The 23,883-nt window shown below is 38.1% G+C and overlaps 1 protein-coding gene across 1 annotated transcript in view; it reads right to left on the bottom strand.

Annotated features, from left to right (window-relative positions):
- Positions 1-23,883, bottom strand: part of NOX4 (NADPH oxidase 4) — a 177,373-nt gene that overhangs the window by 47,981 nt on the left and 105,509 nt on the right. Inside the window, exon 13 of the mRNA XM_020883024.2 lies at positions 6,385-6,466. Within this exon, the coding sequence (XP_020738683.2) occupies positions 6,385-6,466 (82 nt within the window). The remainder of the gene's footprint in view (positions 1-6,384; positions 6,467-23,883) is intronic.

Here is a 23,883-nt window from a genome sequence, read left to right as displayed (position 1 = left end):
AATATAAGGCAAGTAGGTCACTTCTTAACCATATTTTAGCTCTGAAAACATATCTGTCACTAATGGAGTCTATATTCAATGAGTCAGTAAAAGAATCAGAAAAATCATACTGTAAATAGGTATACTGCACTGTGAATAAAAGCAAGAAATACTAATGGTTTGATTAAACCTTCAGCATTCAAGAAATTTTTCTTTGACAGAAAATTACAAATTCCTTGATTTTAATTATCTTCAATAATGAATAATGAGAGTATATTTGAGAGTGAGTATAAATGAGAGAACAAATCACAGTATTGAAAACCATGAATAATGCAAAATTGGTTTAAATTAGGCCTAGACATACACAGATTCTCTGCCCACTTGTATTTACTAACTGGCTCTTACCACAACTTTCTCTTCTTCTGCCCCAACATTCTTTTTACTTTTTAAAAAGTCTTTATTAAATTTTTTACAATTTTGCTTCTGTTTTACAGTTTGGTTTTTGGCCACGAGGCATGTAGGATCTTAGTTCCCCAACCAGGGATCAAACCTGTACTCTCTGCATTGGAAGGTGAATTCTTAACCACAGAACCACCAGGGAAGTCGAGACCCCAACCTTCTTTACATGGGTATTATTCACATGTCTGGAGCTTTTGTTCCTACGCCCTTCTCTGGACCATCTCTACACTCCCTAGGACAGCACAAACTGAATTATATTATTCCTTCTGTGTCCTCCAGCACCTGCTAGAATTCGGCCAAAGCAGATATTAAATCAAATCAGCTATGGGAAGATGAAAATGCTTAATATTCTGTAACTTAAAATAAATGAATTGTATTTAATACAGACTTTTTATATAAATATTTCCAGGTGCAGGAACCTTTAATTAGCATGTTTTCATTGATAGTTCGGAAAACAGAAGCTCATAAAGACGTTAAGTGGTCACCTAAGCAGTATCTCAACTGGAATTCCATTATCTCCACTAGCTTTGTTCGTAGAGATGCTTCCTAAGGCCCACTTGAGTTTGCATTCCAGATGTCTGGCTCTAGGTGAATAATCACACCATCGTGGTTATCTGGGTCATGAAGATCTTTTTCATATAGTACTTCTGTGTATTCTTGCCACCTCTTCTTAATATCTTCTGCTTCTCTTAGGTCCATACCATTTCTGTCCTTCATTGTGCCCATCTTTGCATGAAATATTCCCTTGTTATCTCTAATTTTCTTGAAGAGATCTCTAGTCTTTCCCATTCTATTGTTTTCCTCTATTTCTTTGCATTGATCCCTGAGGAAGGCTCTCTTATCTCTCCTTGCTATTCTTTGAAACTTTGCATTCAAATGGGTATATCTTTCCTTTTCTCCTTTGCCTTTCGCTTCTCTTTGTTTCTCAGCTATTTGAAAAGCCTCCTCAGACAACCAGGTTGCCGTTTTGCATTTCTTTTTCTTGGGGATGGTCTTGATCAGTGCCCCAGTGTACAGTGTCACGAACCTCCATTCACAGTTCTTCAGGCACTCTGTCTAATCAGATCTAATCCCTTGAAATCTATTTGTCGCTTCCACTGTATAATCGTAAGGGGTTTGATTTAGGTTATACCTGAATGGTCCACTGGTTTTTCCCTACTTTTTTTCAATTTAAGTTTGAATTTGGCCATAAGGAGCCATGATCTGAGCCACAGTCAGCTCCCGGTCTTGTTTTTGCTGACTGTATAGAGCTTCTCCATCTTTGGCTGCAAAGAATATAATCAATCTGATTTCAGTATTGACCATCTGACCACCTGATGTCCAGGTGAAGAGTCTTCTCTTGTGTTGTTGGAAGAGAGTGCTTGCTATGACCAGTGAGTTCTCTTGGCAAAACTCCGTTAGCCTTTGACCTGCTTCATTTTGTATTCCAAGGACAAATTTACCTGTTACTCCAGGTATCTCTTGACTTCCTACTTTTGCATTCCAGTCCCCTATAATGAAAAGGACATCTTTTTTGGGTGCTAATTCTAGAGGGTCTTGTAGGTCTTCTTAGAACCCTTCAATTTCAGCTTCTTCAGCATTACTGTTGGGGCATAGACTTGGATTACTGTGATAGCGTTGCAAAGATCCCCTGGAGAAAGGAAAGGCTACCACTACAGCATTGTGGCCTAGAGCATTTCAGGGGCTGTAGAGTCCACGGGGTTGCAAAGAGTTGGACACGAGTGAGCGAATTTGACTTTCACTGTGATACTGAATGATTTGCCCTGGAAATGAACAAAGATCATTCTGTCGTTTTTGAGATTGCATCCAAGTACTGCATTTCAGATTCTTTTGTTGACTATGATGGCTACTCCCTAAAGCTAGTGGAGGTGATGGAATTCCAGCGGAGCTATTTCCAATCCTAAAAGATGATGCTGTGAAAGTGCTGCACTCAATATGCCAGCAAATCTGGAAGAATCAGCAGTGGCCACAGGACTGGAAAAGGTCAATTTTCACTCCAATCCCAAACAAAGGCAATGCCAAAGAATGCTCAAACTACCAAACAATTGCACTCATCTCACACGCTAGCAAAGTAATGCTCAAAATTCTCCAAGCTAGGTTTCAACAGTATGTGAACCATGAACTTCCAGATGTTTTAGCTGGATTTAGAAAAGGCAGAGGAACCACAGATCAAATTGCCAACATCTGCTGGATCATCGAAAAAGAGAATTCCAGAAAAACATCTACTTCTGCTTTATTAACTACTCCAAAGCCTTTGACTGTGTAGATCACAACAAACTGTGGAAAATTCTGAAAGAGATGGGAATACCAAACCACCTGACCTGCCTCTTGAGAAATCTGTATGCAGGTCAAGAAGCAGCAGTTAGAACTGGATATGGAACAGACTGGTTCCAAATCAGGAATGGAGTATGTCAAGGCTGTATATTGTCACTCTGCTTATTTAACTTACATGCAGAGTACATCAGCCAGTATGCTGGGCTGGATGAAGCACAAGCTAGAATCAAGATTGTGAGGATAAATAATTAATAACCTCAGATATGCAGATGACACCAGCCTTATGGCAGAAAGCGAAGAACTAAACAGCCTCTTGATGAAAGGGAAAGAGGAGAGTGAAAAAGCTGACTTAAAACTCAACACTCAGAAAACTAAGATCATGGCATCCTGTCCCATCACTTCATGGCCAATAGATGGGGAAACAATGGAAACAGTGACAGACTTTATTTTTTGGGGCTCCAAAATCATTGCACGTGGTGACTGCAACCATGAAACTAAAAGATGCTTGCTCCTTGGAAGAAAAGCTATGACCAAACTAGACAGCATATCAAAAAGCAGAGATATTACTTTGCTGACAATGGTCATCTAGTCAAAGCTATGATTTTTCCAGTAGTCATGTATAGATATAAGGGTTGGACTGTAACAATAGCTGAGTGCTGATGAACTGATGCTTTTGAACTGTGGTGTTTGAAAAGACTCTTGAGAGTCCCTTGGACTGCAAAGAGATCCAACCAGTCCATCCTAAAAGAAATCAGTCCTGAATATTCATTGGAAGGACTGATGCTGAAGCTGAAACTCCAATGCTTTGGCCACCTGATGCAAAGAACTGACTCATTGGAAAAGACCCTGATGCTGGGAAAGATTGAAGGCAGGAGGAGAAGGGGACGACAGAGGATGAGATGGTTGTATGGCATCACCAACTCGATGGACATGAGTTTGAGTAGGACTCGGGAGCTGGTGATGGATAGGAAGCTTGGCATGCGGCAGTCCATGGGGTTGCAAATAGTTGGACAAGACAGAGCTATTGAACTGAACTGAAGCAGTACCTAGCGTCAGCATCTACCAGTAATTCAGAAATCCTGAACAAATTGTACTTCTCTAAATATTAACAAGGTTGTGTTGATGAAAGCATCTTGACATCAAAGCTATCCTGCAAGACAAATGAACAATCTATTTCCTACAGTATTTGAAAGCATGTAAATCTAGGTAATTTTATATGCAATTTTAAACAACTGCAGCTAAAATGCAGTATTTACTATGTATCAAGCTCAGTTCAAAATATTTTTCCACTGCTTCATTTGATCTTTGTACCACACTTGAATGGTAAGTATGTTTATCTTCCTCCTTTCCCACAGGTGGAACTGAGGCACAGAGGATTAGGTCACCCAGGCCACCAAGTCAGCAGGTCAAGCAATATGTTTGAGTTTGCACACTTAAATTCCGTAATATGGTGTGTGTGGCATCCATGGATGATTTTTATTCTTTTAATCTACAGATATCAAAAAGATATCTACTCCAAGGGTTAGACACTGATAAAGCACTGTCACATGATGTCTGTTAAACAGCAGAATGGATGACATCACTGTCAGAAAAGTAATCTAAGAATAAGCAGGATACATGTAAAATGATATAGCTGAGGACACCTAGGGAAACAGCTGCAGACAGACTACCAGCTGAGAAATCACTGTGAGCCCCTCTTTATACAATGGCAGACAGTAAGCCTAAGAGGCAGCAAAACAAGCATCATTGGTCTTCGCAAGTAGTAGCTGTGGGCAAAAATACGGATGGATGTGCATGGACCACTTCGGGCACCTCCATGCTCCCTTCCAACATGCACATGAAGAACTGTGTGCCCATGCGAGGCAGGGCACCTCCCTGCTCCTGCCAACATGCACGTGAAGAGCCGTGTGCCCATGCGAGGCGGGGCACCTCCATGCTCCTGCCAACATGCACGTGAAGAGCCCTGTGCCCATGTGAGGTGGGGCACCTACCTGCTCCTGCCAACATGCATGTGAAGAGCAGTGTGCCCATGCAAGGCGGGGCACCTCCATGCTCCTGCTAACATGCACATGAAGAGCCCTGTGCCCATGCGAGATGGGGCACCTCCATGATTCTGCCAACATGCACATGAAGAGCCGTGTGCCCATGTGAAGTGGGGCACCTCCCTGCTCCTGCCAACATGCACGTGAAGAGCCCTGTGCCCATGCGAGGCGGGGCACCTCCATGCTCCCTGCCAACATGCACGTGAAGAGCCCTGTGCCCATGCGAGGCGGGGCACCTCCCTGCTCCCTGCCAACATGCGCATGAAGAGCAGTGTGCCCATGCAAGGCGGGCATCTCCCTGCTCCCTGCCAACATGCGCATGAAGAGCAGTGTGCCCATGCGAGGCGGGGCACCTCCCTGCTCCTGCCAACATGCACGTGAAGAGCAGTGTGCCCATGCAAGGCTTGTCTAGGCACATGTATGTCCCCGTGTGTACTGGGAGGAGATTGGAAGATTACTCCCAGAGATTAAACCTGAATTAATATCTGAAACAATGAAACAATAATTCAGATTCTACATTTATTTTGTGATCAGAATTAAGTAAATATTATCATATCTAAGTAAATGGGGAAAAAGTATCCTAAAGGTGAAGTTCAGCAAATTCTTGAATAAACTGCCAAGCTGATCAAAGAATGAATCACTTAGCATCGTCATGAGGTTTGATTAAATATGTGCAAACCAAGCTCTAATTCTTTAACTTGGTGACTTTTTTTTTTTTTTTAGTTCAGATAATAGTTTGTTGATTCTTAGCCTGTTGCATACTAGCTAGTAAAGAGAGTCAGATTATTAAAAAATTAGAGGGTACTGCAAGTTTCCGCAGGAAGGATCAAGATGCCATCACACATCAGCTTTTAGGGAGGAAACAAAATAAAAACCGGTACTTTATTCTCTGGGAAGATGAGGCACATTAAGAAAAAGTCTGACCCATTTAAGAAAGAATTACCAAGATGTCACTCAGTTGTGTCCAACTCTTTGTGACCTCATGGACTGTAGCCTACCAGGCTCCTCCATCCATGGAATTTTCCAGGCCAGAATACTGGAGTGGGTTGCCATTTCCTTCTCCAGGGGATCTTCCCGACCCAGGGGTCAAACCTGGGTCTCCCACATCACAGGCAGACGCTTTATTGTCTGAGCCACCGGGGAAGCCCCAAAGAATATATAGAAATTTTAAAAATAATATCTAGCATGTTTCATTTTAAAAACCATTTATTAAATATAAAGAAATCATTACATTAATGGAGCAAACAGGAAACTGATGAGGGACTATCCACAAAGTATCTAACTCTGTTGACACAGAAACCAGATGAGGGATCATTCCAAACTATCTGACTCTGTTGGTACAGCATCAAGCAAAAGGAAACACAAGCAGACACTGATGCAGATCCCTTGTGGCGTGCACTTGGCAACAGCTCCCAACCACAGCTGGGATACATGGGCAGCAAGCTTTTTTCTCTGACCCACCTGTGAAGACCCTGAGACATTACAGTGCTGGAGAATGTCCTCGTTAGTTAGGTTAGGTTATTTTTCAGAAACCCTAAAAAAGGAACCATTTTGTTTTTGCCCTCCCAAAGCTTGCCCATCATTATACCCATTCCCTTCACAATATCTAGGGGGCTCTTATTGTACTTACTTGGGATAATTTCTAGATTGAATGAAGGGCAGAATCTCGGAGTCTTGACTAGATGGTGGAAGTAGTAAGTCTCGAAATCGTTCTGTTAAAAGAAAAATAAACATCAAGTTATGAAAAAAAGTCATAAAATAATTTCAAAATAAAATTATTTCCTATTCTTTAAATTTGCCATTCTGACTTCATTTCTTGTATTAGAAATTTACTCACCATTTTATGTACTACTAAAAATAGGTCTTTATTTCACTTTAATGATTGCATATTTTTCTGAATAAGATATCATAACAACTGTGCATATAAATATAGCAAGTATTCATTAGTATAAACTAGTACTAAAATTTTATAATTGAAAGGTTAAATAACCTTTATAAAATAAAGATTATTTATTATATATGACTAATAAAATATACAAAGAGATGTACAAATTCATTAGTAACCTCGGAAATGAGAATTAAAACCATACACCATAAGAGAGCATTCACATTGTGTGGCATTCAATTGATAGAAATTCATCTCACAGGACCAAATGTTAGGACTGTATCAACATAAGCTCTTATATATTTCTGGTGGATATGCAAGTTGATGCAATAGTTTTGGAAAACAAATTGGTGTTATCTTTCAAGCTTAAATTTTGCATAACCTATTCAGGTCAGTTTAGTTCGGTCGCTCAGTCATCTCCGACTCATTGCGACCCCATGAATCGCAGCACGTCAGGCCTCCCTGTCCATCACCAACTCCCAGAGTTTACTCAAACTCATGTCCATCGAGTCGGTGATGCCATCCAACCATCTCATCCTCTGTCGTCCCCTTCTCCTCCCGCCTTCAGTCTTTCCCAGTATCAGGGTCTTTTCCAATGAGTCAACTCTTTGCATGAGGTGGCCAAAATATTGGAGTTTCAGCTTCAGCATCAGTCCTTCCAATGAACACCCAGGACTGATCTCTTCTATGATGGACTGGTGGATCTCCTTGCAGTCCAAGGGACTCTCAAGAGTCTTCTCTAACACCACAGTTCAAAAGCATCAATTTTTCAGTGCTCAGCTTTCTTCACAGTCCAACTCTCACATCCATACATGACCACTGGAAAAAACATAGCCTTGACTAGACCGACCTTTGTTGGCAAAGTAATGTCTCTGCTTTTTAATATGCTATCTAGGTTGGTCATAACTTTCCTTCCAAGGAGTAAGCGTCTTTTAATTTCATGGCTGCAATCACCATCTACAGTGATTCTGGAGCCCCGAAAAACAAAGTCAGCCACTGTTTCTCCACCTATTTGCCATGAAGTAATGGCACCAGATGCCATGATCTTAGTTTTCTGAATGTTGAGCTTTAAGCCAACCTATTAGCCTGGTAAATATTCTGCAGAAACTTTCAAATATGTCTCAGACAGCAAGAAAAAGAACATTCATGGCAGCTCTGTTCAAGACACCATAAATGGAAACAACTCAATTGTTTATGAACAGAAGGATAATTTGTGCATATTCACACAATGGAATATTCTTTGAAATAAGACAATGAATTCAGTTACAAATAAAAGCACAGTAAATCATATTAGTAGGATCTTGAGTGAAAAATAGTATCAGCAGATTACACACAGAAGAATATTATTTTTTTGAGTTAAAAATAACTAAGCAATGTGTTGTTTGGATATGTTACCCAACAAAGCAAACCTGGCAAATCTGGGAAAAAAAGGTATAATATACCCAATTTTGGATAATGATTACATCTTAGGAGGAGTAAGGGGAAGAAATAGGAGGAAGCAAAAAGATAAGTGTATGCAGTTGTTAATAATGCCATATGTATTTGTTATCGCATCATAAATCAGTGAATGAATGAATGAGAGCCAGGAATTATCCAGTGACAACACTGGGTCATGAACCAAGAATGTGATTAATATATTTCTGTGCTCATGAATTCATAATAAAGGAAAGAGGGAGAAAGGGAGGAAAACAAAGAGGAAGAGAAAGAGACAGGTAGAGAGAAAGGAAACAGAAAAGAAGAGAAGGAAATAAAAGAGGGCAGAGAAAAGAAGATTCCTCAGTTCCATCTTAAGAAACATTTATAACAAAAAGCTATCTGTACTGATAGAGTAACCTATCACTCTAATACTGATCCCACATTTCTAGGATTAGATGGTCATTATCTCTAGAGTCATCCACAGGGAAGACTTTCTTGATCCCTCCTCTTTCTCTCTTTCTGCCAAATCTGGAACAGATGGCCCTACTGGGTACTCATAGGACACTCTGTGCTTACATGCTCATGGAATCTATCACATTACATTTTTATTAGTATATATATTTGTCTATCCACCCTTGAAATTAAAAGACGCTTACTCTGGAAGAAAAGCTATGACCAACCTAGACAGCATATTAAAAAGCAGAGACATTACTTTGCCGACAAAGGTCCATCTAGTCAAAGCTATGGTTTTTCCAGTAGTCATGTACGGATGTGAGAGTTGGATTATAAAGAAAGTTGAGTGCCTAAGAATTGATGCTTTTGAACGGTGGTGTTGGAGAAGACCCTTGAGGGCCCCTTGGACTGCAAAGAAATCAAATCAGTCAATCGTAAAGGAAGTCAGTTCTGAACATTCATTGGAAGGACTGATGCTGAAGCTGAAACTGCAATGCTTTGGCCACCTGATGTGAAGAACTGATTCATTTGAAAAGACCCTGATGCTGAGAAAGATTGAAGGCAGGAGGAGAAGGGGACGACAGAGGATGAAATGGTTGGATGGCATCACCGACTCAATGGACATGGGTTTGAGCAAGCTCTGGGAGTTAGTGATGGACAGGGAGGCTTGACGTGCTGCAGTCCATGGGGTTGCAAAGAGTCAGACACGACTGAGTGACTGAACTGACTGACTGATCACCCCCCTCCTAGTAGATGGGTATTGTACCACCAGAATACAGAACATTACTTGATATATATTAAGTTGTTGGACATCTATTAGTTGGAAGGCTATTTTCAACTTCCATTTTTACTGGATACATAAAATTATTTGTTCATGTTAATCTTAATGTTTTTTTGAAGAGCTGCATTGGTCATCATCGATCAATCATAAAAAGCCAGAGACCTCTTCTCTAGCCTTGACAGAGTCACACCATCAGGCCAAGACAGAGTACAAAGCTGAAACTCCACACTGCAGTAAATCTATCACTAACTGAAGGTGAGCAATTTCAACAAAGTGCTTAAAATTGACAATTGATGACAGTCAATGTTTCCAGGCTACTAAATAACTCGATGGTAAACATTTGTGAGAAATGAATAAACATTTGTAAACGTATGTGAGCAGTGGTTACCAAGTATGGCTAAGAAGCAGGATATGGATTATATCTTCATATTTATTAAAATATATGGAATCAGATGTGACTTCTACTCTGCATTTTGTTTCCACTGCTCTGACAGTTCTTATAATACACTTGGGGAGGAGCTAAGAAAATTCAAACAGAGGCGGCTATAACCCTATAGACCACAGATCCAAGAAAGCATACTTTATTTTTCTTCTTCAGGTACACTTACTCTTTGAGTTTATATATTTTTAAATTAAAGCCTATCATTAACTGATATGCTACCATCTTTATCAACAAAATCAGTGCTTATTTCAGTGAAATGACTACTAAATTTTTCTGATGACACGACCTTTGCTTTTCAGTCTACTACTCAATTTATGTAGCATCCCATTTAATGAATGATTTGCAGTGTTTTTTGCCCTCCAATTATGCCTTTCCTAAAATAGATCTTGAAAAATAAAACCAAAACCCAACAGCAGACATGAACTTTACACATCAAGTGAAGAATTGTTCAAACAACAATGTTAAGTATGATATATTCTTGGCTGCTAAAAACTAATATAACTTAAAGTTTGCTGAGTGATTCCCCAGCTGAGTTAAATGCAAAGAAATAAAAACATAATTAATACAAAGAAGTATAATATAATACAGCTATAGATTATCCTTATTTACATAAGCACAAAGCCCATTTGATTATAAATCTGGAAGAACATGTCTGGATATGACATTAGATTAATAGAATGAAAAAAAACCAGAAAATCACCACCCTAGATACACAGCACAAGTAGCATATAAGAGATCATTCATAAAGCTACCCAAATTATGAAGTCTATAGTTAATATTCCTATATCTGAAGCACCCTTTAATCTGAGTATCATAAATGTAAGGGATACCAAGTGAACATGCAGATCCTTGAGTAACTAGGTCAAAAAAATTCACATACACACAAATAGAAAATATATGCAGTACCTGAAAATTATCCTTTTAAAATTTCTATTTTTATCACTATATGTATAAATTCCAAATGTGAATAATTAACTTTTCCCCATAAAAGTATGATGACAATATTCCTTTATGAGAATAAAAATAAATGATAGTTGTCCTCAGAAAAGTTCAAGTATATGAAAAATTGTTTCTAATGCTTACACTGAAGCTTCTTTAGTCTCCTAGATTTCAACTATTTAATTAGTATTCCATCATTTATCTAATGCTAAGGAAAAGACAAAAATAAACTCATGTTGCTTTGCTTAAATGGCAAAAATTTTAAAATAATACTTCTTCCCTTGGAGCAAAATATCATACCAGCTGAACTGCTTTCTCAGTAGGCCCAAAGTCTATTTCTTAAGAAAATGGCCATTATCCAAAAACTAGAGCTCAGTTCCTTCACAGGGCTTCTTAGAACAATTTCATTAAAGCCACTGAAAAGAACTAGAGGATTTTCTGCAAAGTGATATTTTGATGAGCTGACTAATGATGTGATAATGTCTGACCATGATTTTCTACCAGTGGGGGACATATCTTAATTAACACAAGCTTTCGTAGCCTTTCACCCACTCTTTCTTTCTCTCATTCAATCAACAAAGGAATTTTGAGGAGATTAGGCTTGGATGACATGCTGCACACAGCTAAGGTAATTTGGCTTCCCTGGACAATCAATTGTGAGACAATGTACATATTTACTCATAAACAAATATGAGAAAAAATTATCTTTCCAATTCTAATTTAAACTTTTTTGTACACTTACAGTGACTCAAATTCTTCATTTTTCTTTTGCTGGAAAATAAGCAATCTGCAATCCTCCCCAACATGCAAAAAGGAATCCTTTTTGACAGCAAACTTTGACAAAAGTTTGCATGACAACAAAACAATCTGAAAATATATCCCGGAATGAGAAAAAAAAAAAAAAAGTCTTCCCCCTACCACTGCAAAAAACAAAAAAAGGAAAAAAAAAAAAAAACAAAGAAAAAACAGAGTCAGCTGGTAGCCTCCAGCTATCAGTTACATCCGAGTCAGCTTCTTCCTTTCACAGGTATTGATCCCTACTAAGCATTTACTTCACATATTACTTCTCTGAGTCTGCTTCTGGTGAAGCCAACCTCTCCAGGTGGGCTTGACAGTCTTCCGCTTTGGACATAGTGTGAGTTGCTCAGTTGTGTCTGACTCTGTCTCCCGCCAGGCTCCTCTGTCCATGGAATTCCCAAGCAAGAATACTGGAGTGGGTTGCCATTCCCTTCTCCGGGCTGTCTCCCTGACCCAGGGAGGGAACCAGCGTCTCCTGCATTTCCTGCATTGCAGGTGGACTGTTCACTGCTGAGCCACCGAGGAAGCCCCTCGTACTTAGAGCCTCTGCCATGCTCTTGGCTACTACAGGGTGAGATGGATGTATGTACAGTTGAGTCAAAGTCAGTCATTTCCTTTCCAGAGGTAATGTAACTAATGTAACCTTCACTGCAATACAGGTGCTCACTGTTAAGAAGACACGCTGTCAGATAAGCGATCAAAGACACATATCCTGTGACAAGGAATACCATCTAATCTGCTGGTGGGAGAAATAAACAAGTGGCCTTTCAGGTCACATGGTGTACTAGCACTTGCCTACATGCCTCAGTCCCTAAGATGCACAGAACCATCGAGCGTTCACCTGCCAGTGGGAAATGCATAAAATTATAATTAGATTGATATGAAAAATGTATAGGAAATAGACATTAAACACTTTAATACAGCCTGAAAACTTTTTTAAAAGATTTTTTTCATGTGGACCAGTTTTTAAGGCTTTATTGAAATTGTTACAGTATCGCTTCTGTTTTATTTTTGTCTTTTGGCCGTGAGGCATGTGCAAGGTCAGGTCAGCTCCCTGACCGGGGATTGAACCCACAACCCCTGCACTGGAAGATGAAGAAAGATAAGAAAAGATAACGATTAATTTAAAAGTAAATATTAAATTTGTCTTTTTCAAGAAAGTTGGTGATGAACATGTAACTAGAACAAAACGTTTATATTTTACCATCCATCCTGAAAGCCACAATGATTTCACTGAACACATGAAAACACTCAAGTTTCTGGATGAATCAAGATCTCATTCCGAAGTTATTTATTATTTTATGTCCAATGATAATAATTTAACACAGAAATATGTAGAAAGAACAGTAGGTGATCAATGTCAAGAAAAAAAGTGACTTTACTGGGATCCAGGTGGTCTGGTCTTTGTGCATTGTGTCAAGCTATTCATCAACAGATAATGAGGCTGTTCTAATTTTATAGAATTGCTCAAAAACTCACCATGAGTACATGAGGTGAGTAGGACTGAGAAGGTGCATTCTGAGTGTCCTCAAACAGCGTAAGCTCTTTTACATTCCTTCCACTGTCTATCTCAACGTTCTCTGCCTTAAGGCAAAGTTTATCTCCCAAGAGTCCCTAGCTTGCATTCTCCTGTTAGGAAGACTAGGTACTGGTTTCCTTTCCCCCATCCTCTCCTATCTTTCCTTTCTACACTCAACTTCCTGTTGTGTCTTCTTCCTCTTGCTTATGTTTTAAAAATGAAACTCAATCCCTCCCCATGAAAATTCTTCTCTCTCACTTGTCTAGTCACTCACCCCCTTTCTCACTCACCCCCTTTACTACATCACAAAAATCCAGTAATAGTTCCCAAAGACATCCTTCTCTTGAGTAAGCTGGTCAAGTCCTTGTTCTGGTTAATGAGGTACGGACTTGGGGTGAGGTCTTCAAACACACACACTTTAACAATTTTTATGCAAATACAAAAAGAATGGGGTCTACCTGTTAAAGAAGAAACAATGGCATGAATGAAGAGGTAAATTTAAGACTAACAATAAGACAGGAGAAATGTTCGTTTTTTACCTAAAAGTACAAAATACCAAGAGCAAATTAAGAAAAAATAACACAAAAGAGGGGGGAAATATTGTTAATATATGGACAAGAAGATTCTGACAGTGGCTAAGTATAGTTATTTAATTCATGCATTCTGAAATTGCATGGATTCAAAGACCCACTGGCCTATGATGACAGAGACTAAAGCCAAAACCCTATTAACTTCCTATAAGACCTTACTGGTTTACTGTAGTAAGGTTTTTGGTTCCTCAGAAAATGGGGTCACCTGAGAGTTAACGTTTAGTTCCCCCAAAGTTGAATATTTCTCTTTCACCCACGCACATTCACCCTGTCAAATGGTTATGGAGTAAGAGGATCATTTTACAGTTTAATTTTTGACATGTAGAAGGCTGTCTTTTTCCTCAAAGGAACTTGACCATCACTTTATCAAGAGGTTCAGAATCTATGAAGCGACTGAGATCTAGGAAATGGATGAAGGGTTGTAACTCCCTCCGCAGATGACTCAGGTTATACCTTTGTTTGCAAATCCTTGAGTTTTCATTCGTACAAACCAAGTACGACTCTCTAGGCTGCCCATTTATTTGAGTCCTAAGAGTGCCATGTTCAGTTAGTCAGCTCCATAGGTCTCACCAGGTGAGTCCACTCTGACCATGGTTCCAGACAAGCTGCCCATAACGGTAACCACCCCCATCCTGACTCTCTCAGTTAAGTGCTGTCTCCTAACTCCTGCCTCTCTGGGACCTCACCATCTCCATCAAGTTCAAGTGCACACTTTAATGACAGCCTCTCCTGCTTGTCATTCTTGGCCTGCAAACTGTCACCACAGACACTATCAAGGGTTATAGAATGCCTATCATCAATGCATTTCTCAAAGCTGTAGTAAAATAATCCTTCATGGGAATGTTATTAAGGAGTTGACAGTCATCATATAATATGTTCCTTCCAGTTTTCCAGTCTCTCCGAGGTGTTGGATAACTTCATCTATAATATACTTAGGAAGTCTAGAAGCATATATGCCAAATAATCAAGGATAAATATTGCTAACGATTTGAGATGGAAGTCGAAAAAGGCATTAACTTTTATTTTATCTATATCTAGTTTGTATTTTAAAGAGAATTTATATCAGAATAATAATTTTTTTAAAAGATAGATGTGTATACTATCACATACACATACCTTCAAGGGTATTTGTCATTCATACTCCCTGTGTTACAGCTTTGGTAACACTCTCCACTCCACTACCCCCTGAGGAAGATGTAACACTGATGCAGAAGCAGCACAGATGCATGCACACACACACATACACATGCTTCTTAAAAGAGAAGATACAAGTTAATTTTCCCATAATATTTAAGAAGGACTATTTAAATACACAAGCAAAATTTGCACATCTAACATTATTTTTTGAGCAAACATTTATGATCACGTAGTAAAAGTCAGGCATCAAGTTAGATCCTCGATATACTAAAGGGCTAGTGAGGAAGATATATGCCTTATCAAAAGAGATGTACACTGCAAACAAGTGAGCGACAAATGTGCACTCTAATGGTCTAGAAGAACAGAACCACCAACTTTGCCCAGATACCCTGAGAATAAAAAGCAAAAGAGGCAGGAAGATTTTATAAAAAAGTGAAATAAGCCAGCAAGAAGTCCTTCTTATTTATATTAGATGAAGTGAATAATTTTGCTAGCATTTTTTTCTGTCCTACATATAATCAGTTAAAGCATCCTTTATTCATTTATTCACTCACTCAACAAACTTCCATTAAGTACCTATTATTTGTCACACACAAAGGAAAAAAAAAAACAAATTCTACTTCTCAAGGGCAGCCTTGTTTTTTCACAAGGAAATGCCAGGATAACAAAAGAACTGCAAGGCAATTATAGCCACAATGGGGCTCAGGGCAGGCCAACCCAAAATGTGCCACTTATGCATGTGGATTATTTCAAACCAGAACAATCAAGGATGAACAGACTGAGGAACAGCTTTTTACCTTCCCCTTAACTATGTAAAAGAATTTAGATACGGGGCCTTACCAGGAAGAGAGGTATTACCAGAGATACACTCTTACATGTGACAATCATCTGCATGGCATGGAAATCATTTATTTACCAAACATTTGTTCTTCCCATCTTCCTATAAATTTTCTTGCTCCCCTTTAAAGACGCTACACTTCTCTTTAGCTCAGCATGGAATATAAGCCTCAATTCCTGACTGCCAGGAAATGAGCTTCATTCTTTCTTTCATACATATGAAATAAAAAAAATTCTTTTCTCATTAATCTGGCTTAGGTTAATTTAAACATTCGGCCAGCCAAAGAATCTAGAAGGGAGTAAGAAAAAGTTTTCCTCTCCCTATCTACTTGAAAAAGAATTTAGAATATAATTACAAAATTACTTAAAGAGGGCAAGAAAAAAGCTGTTCTCCTAGGGATTCAAAGAAATTAATGGTTTGTTAAAATTTGGTGTTTTATTTTCTTAGGAAAAGAAATATGCACACTAATCTTAGAAGAAACAAATTACTTCAAAAATGAGAATTAAAGGGCAAATTCAGAAGTACATCCAAACTAACTAGAAAGATACAGAGTATACATTTTCCTTTTTTGAAAAGTTTAAATCAAGTGAATGTTCTTTATTACCATGGTAACTCAGAATTGAATAACAATAGTTGCTATTTAAAAATATTGCTCTCAAAGCAACATCAAAGGCATCAAATTAATACTATTTTAGATAAATCAGAAAATCTACTTGCAGAGCAAGAATATTTTTCAATTAAAGATATAGACGAATCTTCTATTGATAAAAGACTCAAATTGAAATGGACTGCAATTCTCGAAGTAAAAAATAATTAGCTGCATGCTCTGGTTATATAAAACTACCTTCTTCACAAATATTAAAGCCAATGTCAAAGGAACACACAAAAAAACAGAATCTATACTTGTGTTACTCAAGGAGGGAAAAAAGCAAGTCTGCACTTGTAACCTCAGAAGATAAGAAGACAGGGCACAGTACATACAACCAGAGCTAATAAACAAATAAACACCCTAATAGGAGCCATAAAGAAAACAAACACGAAACTCCCATGCCTGCCATTTATTCTCCACAATATTCCCTGGGAGATTTTTCTCAACTATGTCTCAGTGACTCTGTTATCATTTTTACTCAATGTAGAATTTTATCTGCATTTTAGGATATATTTCTCTGCAAGGAATTATACAGCTTTACATCAGCAATGAGCTGGGAAATGAGAAAATTATATCAATGCAACACGTTCAAGGTGGGCAACCTAAAAACCAGACTGGTGACTGACTGGTTCAGGGCCAAATGGCTAGCAAAAGGCAAAGAGATTTATTTTATTATTATTTTTTTTTACTTTTAATTTTGTATTGGAGTATAGCCTATTAACAAACAATGTTGTGATAGTTTCAGGTGAACAATGAAGGGACTCAGCCATACATACACGTGTAACCATTCTCCCCTAAACTCCAGGCTGCCACATAAAATTGAGCAGAGTTACATATGCTATACAGTAGGTCCTTGTTGGTTATCCCTTTTAAAGCAGTGTGTTCGTGTCCATCTCAAACTCCCTAACTATCTCTTCCCTCCATCCAAAAGAAGCAACTCTTTAGCAAATTGATAAGTGAGGAGTATCCTCCAAGGGGTAAATGAAGAGGGTCATGTAACATATGCAAAGAGCAGAGTATATTCTAGCAATTTCCAGCCAGCAAGAATTTCAATGTTCATTTAAAGCAAACAATTAATTCTTAAGTTAAAAATTTTTTTTTTTTACTTAATGTTTTCTTGTTTCTCTATTTCTGGCTTTTAAGAACCTAATTATTTATGTGTTTATTCCATTTTAGGAAATTCTTAAATTGTTTGATCCTAAAAGAATAAATGAAATGAACTTGGCTTAATAAGGTGTTCTTGTAACTACTTCTGTCTCAGTGACATTCTTTTTCTCTTGCTTTGAATTTATTAGCTTAGAAATTATGGCTGTAGATTCATAAGGAGATTGAAAGATAGAATAGACAAAGAGTATGTAGGTCAAATTATCTGAATTTTTCATGTTGTTAGTAATGCTTCAAAATGTGACCAAGAGCACTGTGCACATCAGTTGGTCTTAGCATTGGAAAAGCCTTCAGCTGTATACCCTGAGACTTCAGATAAAGTGGATTGATAGTGGAAAGGAACCAGAGAGTTAGACTAAATCGATATGTTGTAAGAGAGCCATAATAATCTTATTTAAATATTTTCCACATTAAAATAAGGCATATAGTACTGCTGTGTTACTAAGGCAAAGAGATTTAAAAAACAGAAACAAACAACAAAAAAAAACAGAAACAGAAGCAAACCTTAAAAACTCACAGTCAAGTGTTCTTTCTACCATATCCTTCTGCCTCATTCTCCACAGAGAAAATACTGCATTCCCTTTCTGCCCCACCTCCCCCATTTTCTTCTTGCCTGAGGATTACATAAGAGAAGAACGCAGCAGGGTCATATATACAATCTGTGTGTCTACACATCTGGTATTTTCAGCACTGTAAGGTCTGAAGGTAGGCAATGCAAAAACAAAGAAAAACTATTTAATGGACACTTTTATTTTCAGAGCAAGCCCAGTGATAAAAGTCTATTCCTTTTTAACATTCTAGCTCCCATTTGTTAAACATATTATTTAAAAAAAAAATCAAAAGCAGCTTTTGAAAGAACTGCAAACAGACTTGCTGGCCTCTAAAGACATCAATGAAGCCATGTCTATTACTGGCTTTCTTACAGAATGTGTATTCTCTTCTATTGCCACTGAGGCTAAACTACAAAAATTGACAGGGTGGGGAAAAAAAAGAATGGAGGTTCAAGGAAAGTGAAAGCAAGTAACAGAGGCATTTTTAGATGCACACATTATTGCTACTAAGCTTTCCACAATCTTCCTCTCAAGAAAAATGTTTTCTTTTCATTTGTCACAGCAAATGCACTTTTTTGACAATGTTGGCATTCAACAAAAGAAACACCTCAAAGTGATCAAGGCTCAGCTTGATACTAATTCAGTCCTTGCTTTCTGCACAAACTCAATACCCGCTGGGTGCATATTCAAAAAGGAATAGGCAATTTTACCCAAGATCCAAAGAAACTGGAGGGTTCTTTTTTATGAAGTCCTACCCTAAAACCTGGGGCACACAAAGTTAATGGTGTGAAATATATGGGCCTTTGAAACCTATCGAAACCAACTGTACAGTGGTAGCTTTCTCTGTTCTTAAACACAGGATCTCCCGGTCAAAGACCAAGCCTATGAAATGATGGATTAGGGAAGAGCAACAAGCAAATCTATAAATTCACTTCCTTCATTAGGCTCTTTCCTTGGACAAATTTGGGATTCCCCCATCTCCCTGTTTTTTGTTTTTTTTTTTTTTTGTTTTTCTCCTGCATCCCTGGTCCCAGGACTTCTCCTCCTTTAACCAAAGCTTGACCAAGATTTCAGGGCCAATTTGGATTCCTATCCCTTGAAGAGGCCTTCACAAAATATGCCTACCAGTAAAACTTTGTTTTTATTTTTATTTTCAGCATAATAAGGTTACGTACTGAAGCAGGCAGGCTAGAGTACATGGGGTCGCAAAGAGTCGGACATGACTGAGCGATTGGGCACACGTGCACTTAACATATCTGGAAATAATTTTTGGTCATCGGAGAAAGAGATTTAATTTTTTAAAATGCTTTAATTATTTACAAACTAACACTTCACATTGATTTATGGAGCTTCTTTTATATGATATGTATTTCCATGGATTAAATTCTGTTCTAGATTATTCTCCTTTCTTAATACATTTCTTATCTTTTTTGCTCTAGTGGCACAGTGCTTAAACTAACTGAACTATATTGGAGACAGTGTAGTAAATTATAAAAAGCACGTTCTTTAGCATAATATGAGCCTGAGTTAAAATCTCAGCTCATCCACTTAACAGCTTCAAGTTCCTAGACATACGGGGCTTCCCTGGTGGCTCAGATGGTAAAGAACCCACCTGCAGTGCAGGAGACCCGGGTTCGATTTCTTTGCCAGGGAGATCCCCTGTAGTAAGAAACCCCCTCCAGTCTTCTTGCCAGGAGAATTATATGGACAGAGGAGAGTGGCAGGCTATAGTCCGTGGGATCATAAAGAGTCAGACACTACTGAGCGACTAACACTTTTTTCCTAGGCATATGATTTAAGTTTTGTAAATTCTTGGCTTGTTTCTAAAATCGCTTTCACTTTATAACACGTTTTAATAGAGCCAGTCCTATGCTGCTACTCAAATTTTTCTAGACTTTCTTGTTACTCATTTTTTATTGTTTTTGTGGGTTTTCTTCAAATAATATTATTTTTTATCTTGAGTTCTCATTTTAATTGAAATTATATTAAGGTTGTAAATTATTTGGGGAAGAATTAAGAGTTTTAAATATCTTACCTTTATATCTAGAGAAACTGCATGTCCCTTTGAGCTATTTTATTCTTCTAAAAGTCTTTAATTTTCTTTATGTCACTTGATTCTCAATTTTCATTGAAGTTATATCAGTTTTTTTTCTCTTGATTTCCTTTCAATATGAAAAAACAGTGAACACAAAATGGCTGCCTTCAGAAGGCTCAGTAAATTTTTTTATTGGAAGTTTACATAATAAAGGCCAACTCCTCTAGCTATATAAACAATTAATACAATATGTAATAAATACAATTATAAGGACTTTTTAAAGGATGACTGAAAACTGTTGCCTCTGATTCTGCCCTGTGGAAGAAGCAAGAATAGCAGTATCTATTCATATAAAGGGATTCCTAGGCCTGAAAAAAGGAAACAGATACATTATCATTGCCTTTCGGTTTGCTTCTTAACCCTGGTTGCCTTTTTTACTGTGCTCTCTGCCAACTCTGAAAGTCTATAAGGTTGAGTACTACATCTCAACCAGCAAAGACACAATATACCAAACCACCACGGAAAAGTCCACCATTCCAGAGGCAGCAAAAGCTTCTCACTGTCATTGTGCAAGGGCAATGTCAGACAAATACATCACAAATGAGGGAAAGGAGCTGGGGGGAGAGAGGATGACAGATCAGTTAACGATTCCGGAAGGACAATCTAACTCTTAAAATGTATTTTCTTATTTGCTCCAGTCAGCGGCATAACTCTCTGCTAGGTTATGTTTAGGACATACACACTTTTCTGCATGGACCTTCTAGCCTTTCCCTTCCTTCTAATTATTTGGTAGCTCCATCTCAAGACATTTTACTAGTTTCTTAATACAGTGCCAACAAAAAATAAGATTGCCTTCTCTTTTTCAGTACTCTGTGACAGATCCTATTTTAACTCTTCTTCCCTAACTCTATTACCTACTCAAACTATACTTCTTGGTGTTCCTTAGCATTCCATGTCCATAATTTGTCACCCCCAAATTGTCTCAAAATCTCATTTCATGGAAGTATTTAGTTTTTCCATTCTATTTATATTTGTTTATGAAATCCTGAACCTTCCTCTTTTGTTTAAGATTAAAAATCATAATAAGAGCAATAGTATTTTTACTAGACTCTATTCCCAAAGTTCCCTGACTCAATTGCCTTTGAATCACTGGAAGATAAGTATCTTCCTTTGGCATTAACGTACTTAATGTCTTAGATGTGTTCATTTGGATGACCTTAAAGAACACTGTCTGCATGATTATAATCCATTAAGTTACAATTTTGCTTTAAAAATTACAATTTTACAAATAGGAAACAGGAACCATATTCATTCAGGATCCTTTATAAAGTGCTTAACAATTGCATCAAACAAATGAGTACTTAAAAATGTTCCTCATGATAATGAAAATGTAACAAAATTTTTGTCTTTTTGGCTTCGAAATTATTTAGTCCATTACCACCAGACTAGCTTGGCAAAATGACATATTCTTTCTTGACCACCCAGGACATTATTGTCATATTTTTGACATTGCTTAAGAAATTATGTTACCAAGAAAATTTTTCATTATTCTTTTTTTTGGCTGCACTGTATAGCATGCAGGATCTTAATTCCCTGAACTGGGATCCAACTGTACCCCCTTAGTGGAGCAGAGTTTTAAACACTGGACTCTGGGGAAGCCCACCACTTTCTTATTTTCCTTAATATTATATAGTAAAATCAAGGAGAAAATAGTAGATAAAAGAGAAGCCAAACTTACGAACCAAACAGTTCATAATAAAAACATAACAATCCATGCAAACAAACCACTTTGCTATAATAATTCTACTTCCAGGTCCAGAAATTGAATAATTCATTTATTTTCAAAAATAAAAAGTAATATTTTTATTGGATTAAAAAGGGAAAAATTCTGTATTTTTCCCTATCTTTGGAGTTATAAATAACTGAACTAGAATGGAACTTAATGAGTAGTGAATTCCAGTCATTTACTAAGCAATCTCTATATTTTCTGTGGCATTATAAGTGAGCTGTCATCTACTAAAAAATGACAGCATAGATTTCATGTTCATAAACTGAGAAACCAAGGGGAAAACAACTTATCCTCTCTCCTGAGCACAGATGGGCATTTAAATGGTAATACAAATTTCTCATTTCCCTGACAGAAAAACTTCCTTGAATTCTCAGACTATGAAATATGGGATTTAAGTGCAGCTCATATTTATTGAATGATTTACTATATTATTATAGCAAATGAGTTATGTTAAATTACATCATATTAACTAATTGTCCTCAATGATTTCTACATAGATTCACATGAGGCTAGAGTTATAATGTGTTTCATAATACAAATAATACATACCTCAAGACAGAGTATGTCAACCTTGCCCACTTTTACCCAGACAGATAGATATAGAAGTAATTGCCTATGGATTTGCTACTCATCACCCACCACTAATAAAAGGCCAGACCAATATAAATTCAATCCCTCTCAGAGTTCTGGGGCAATTTAGAAATAGGAAGAATTCAGAAATAGGCCCATTTGCTATGTGCTTCTCTTTGAACACGGATTCTCTCTACTTACTGGCCTCCACTTTACTCAGTAATTCACAGCAATTTCTACCATCCCCAAACTTCTCTGCATTTTTCTCCCAAAGATGATTTTTATAAGGTTAATAATAATGCCTTCCTACAGCTACTGTTCAGTCCGACTTCTTTGATCACAAAACAGCATTCTTATCTCCTTGTTTTGCTTGACAGGCTTCCCAGGTTCTCTACTTCCCAGCAGTAAAGAACCTGCCCGCCAACGCAGGAGACAAAAGAAACATGAGTTTGATCCCTGGATCAGGAAGATGCCCTGAGGGAGGGCATGGGAACCCACTCCAGTATTCTTGCCTGGAAAATCTCATGGACAGAGGAGCCTGGTAGGCTTCAGTCCACAGAGTCACAAAGAACAGGCCAAGCTGAGGTGACTTACCATGTACGCACAGCTTGCTTGACGCCATGACAGATCTTGGTATCTTCCCTTCTAACCTAGTCTTTCTCCTTTCCAATCTGTATAATACCAGCAGGGTGACACATACAAGTACAAATCTGATTTTCATTCCTGTTTTAAACCCTTCGATTTTTCACCAACATCTTTAGAAAAAAAGGCCACACTTTTTAGTAATTTCTACGAGCTCCTCCATGACATGACCTCTAGATACCATCCCAGCCTGCCTTCCAATGGCATGATACGGTCCTGGATTTCCATGATAATTCACCCTTCTGAGCTGTCATTCAAGCTGTTTCTCCCCCTGGAACAATCTCTCACTCTCAGACAAGTCCTGTTTTTTTTCCATTACACTCATTTTGGTGCCAAACGCCTCCCAAATCTCCCTCCCAAGGCACCTTATTGTTGTTATTTGGTTGCTAAGTTGTGTCCAACTCTTGGCGACCCCATGAACTGCAGCACACCAAACTTCTTGTCCTTTACTATCTCCATTGCTCGCAATCACGTCCATGGAGTCAGTGATGCCATCTCATCCTCTGCCGCCTTCATCTGGGTGGCCACAGTATTACCTTTATATCTCTGACCACTGCCCCACCGCTGGTGATTTTTCAGGAAGCAAAGGAAACACCTTCCTGCTTGCTTACCTGATCTCCCCTCCCTTCCTCCCTCTTCCTTCCTTCCTCCCTCCTCTCTCCCTCCTTCCTTCCACCCTCCCTTCCTCTCTTCCCTTATCAAATATTCACATTTATTTAAAACAACCATTTTAATGGGTCCTTGAGTACAACAGTGAGCAAAAAGGGACACAGGTCCCTACTGTGATAATGCTTTTAGTATACTGGAGAAAACTTGTTCTACCAGTGATCACGCTTTGAATATACACTTACCAGTGGAGATAAGCATTCTCAAGAAAAGAATTATAGTTGACAGCGGCATATAAGAAACAACAAACTGAGACGTCTAGAAG

Source organism: Odocoileus virginianus, chromosome 28 (assembly GCF_023699985.2).
Source record: "Odocoileus virginianus isolate 20LAN1187 ecotype Illinois chromosome 28, Ovbor_1.2, whole genome shotgun sequence".
Classification (NCBI taxonomy): Eukaryota; Metazoa; Chordata; class Mammalia; order Artiodactyla; family Cervidae; genus Odocoileus; species Odocoileus virginianus.
Note: the sequence above shows the minus strand (reverse complement) of the source record. Positions and strands in the feature narration are given on the sequence as shown.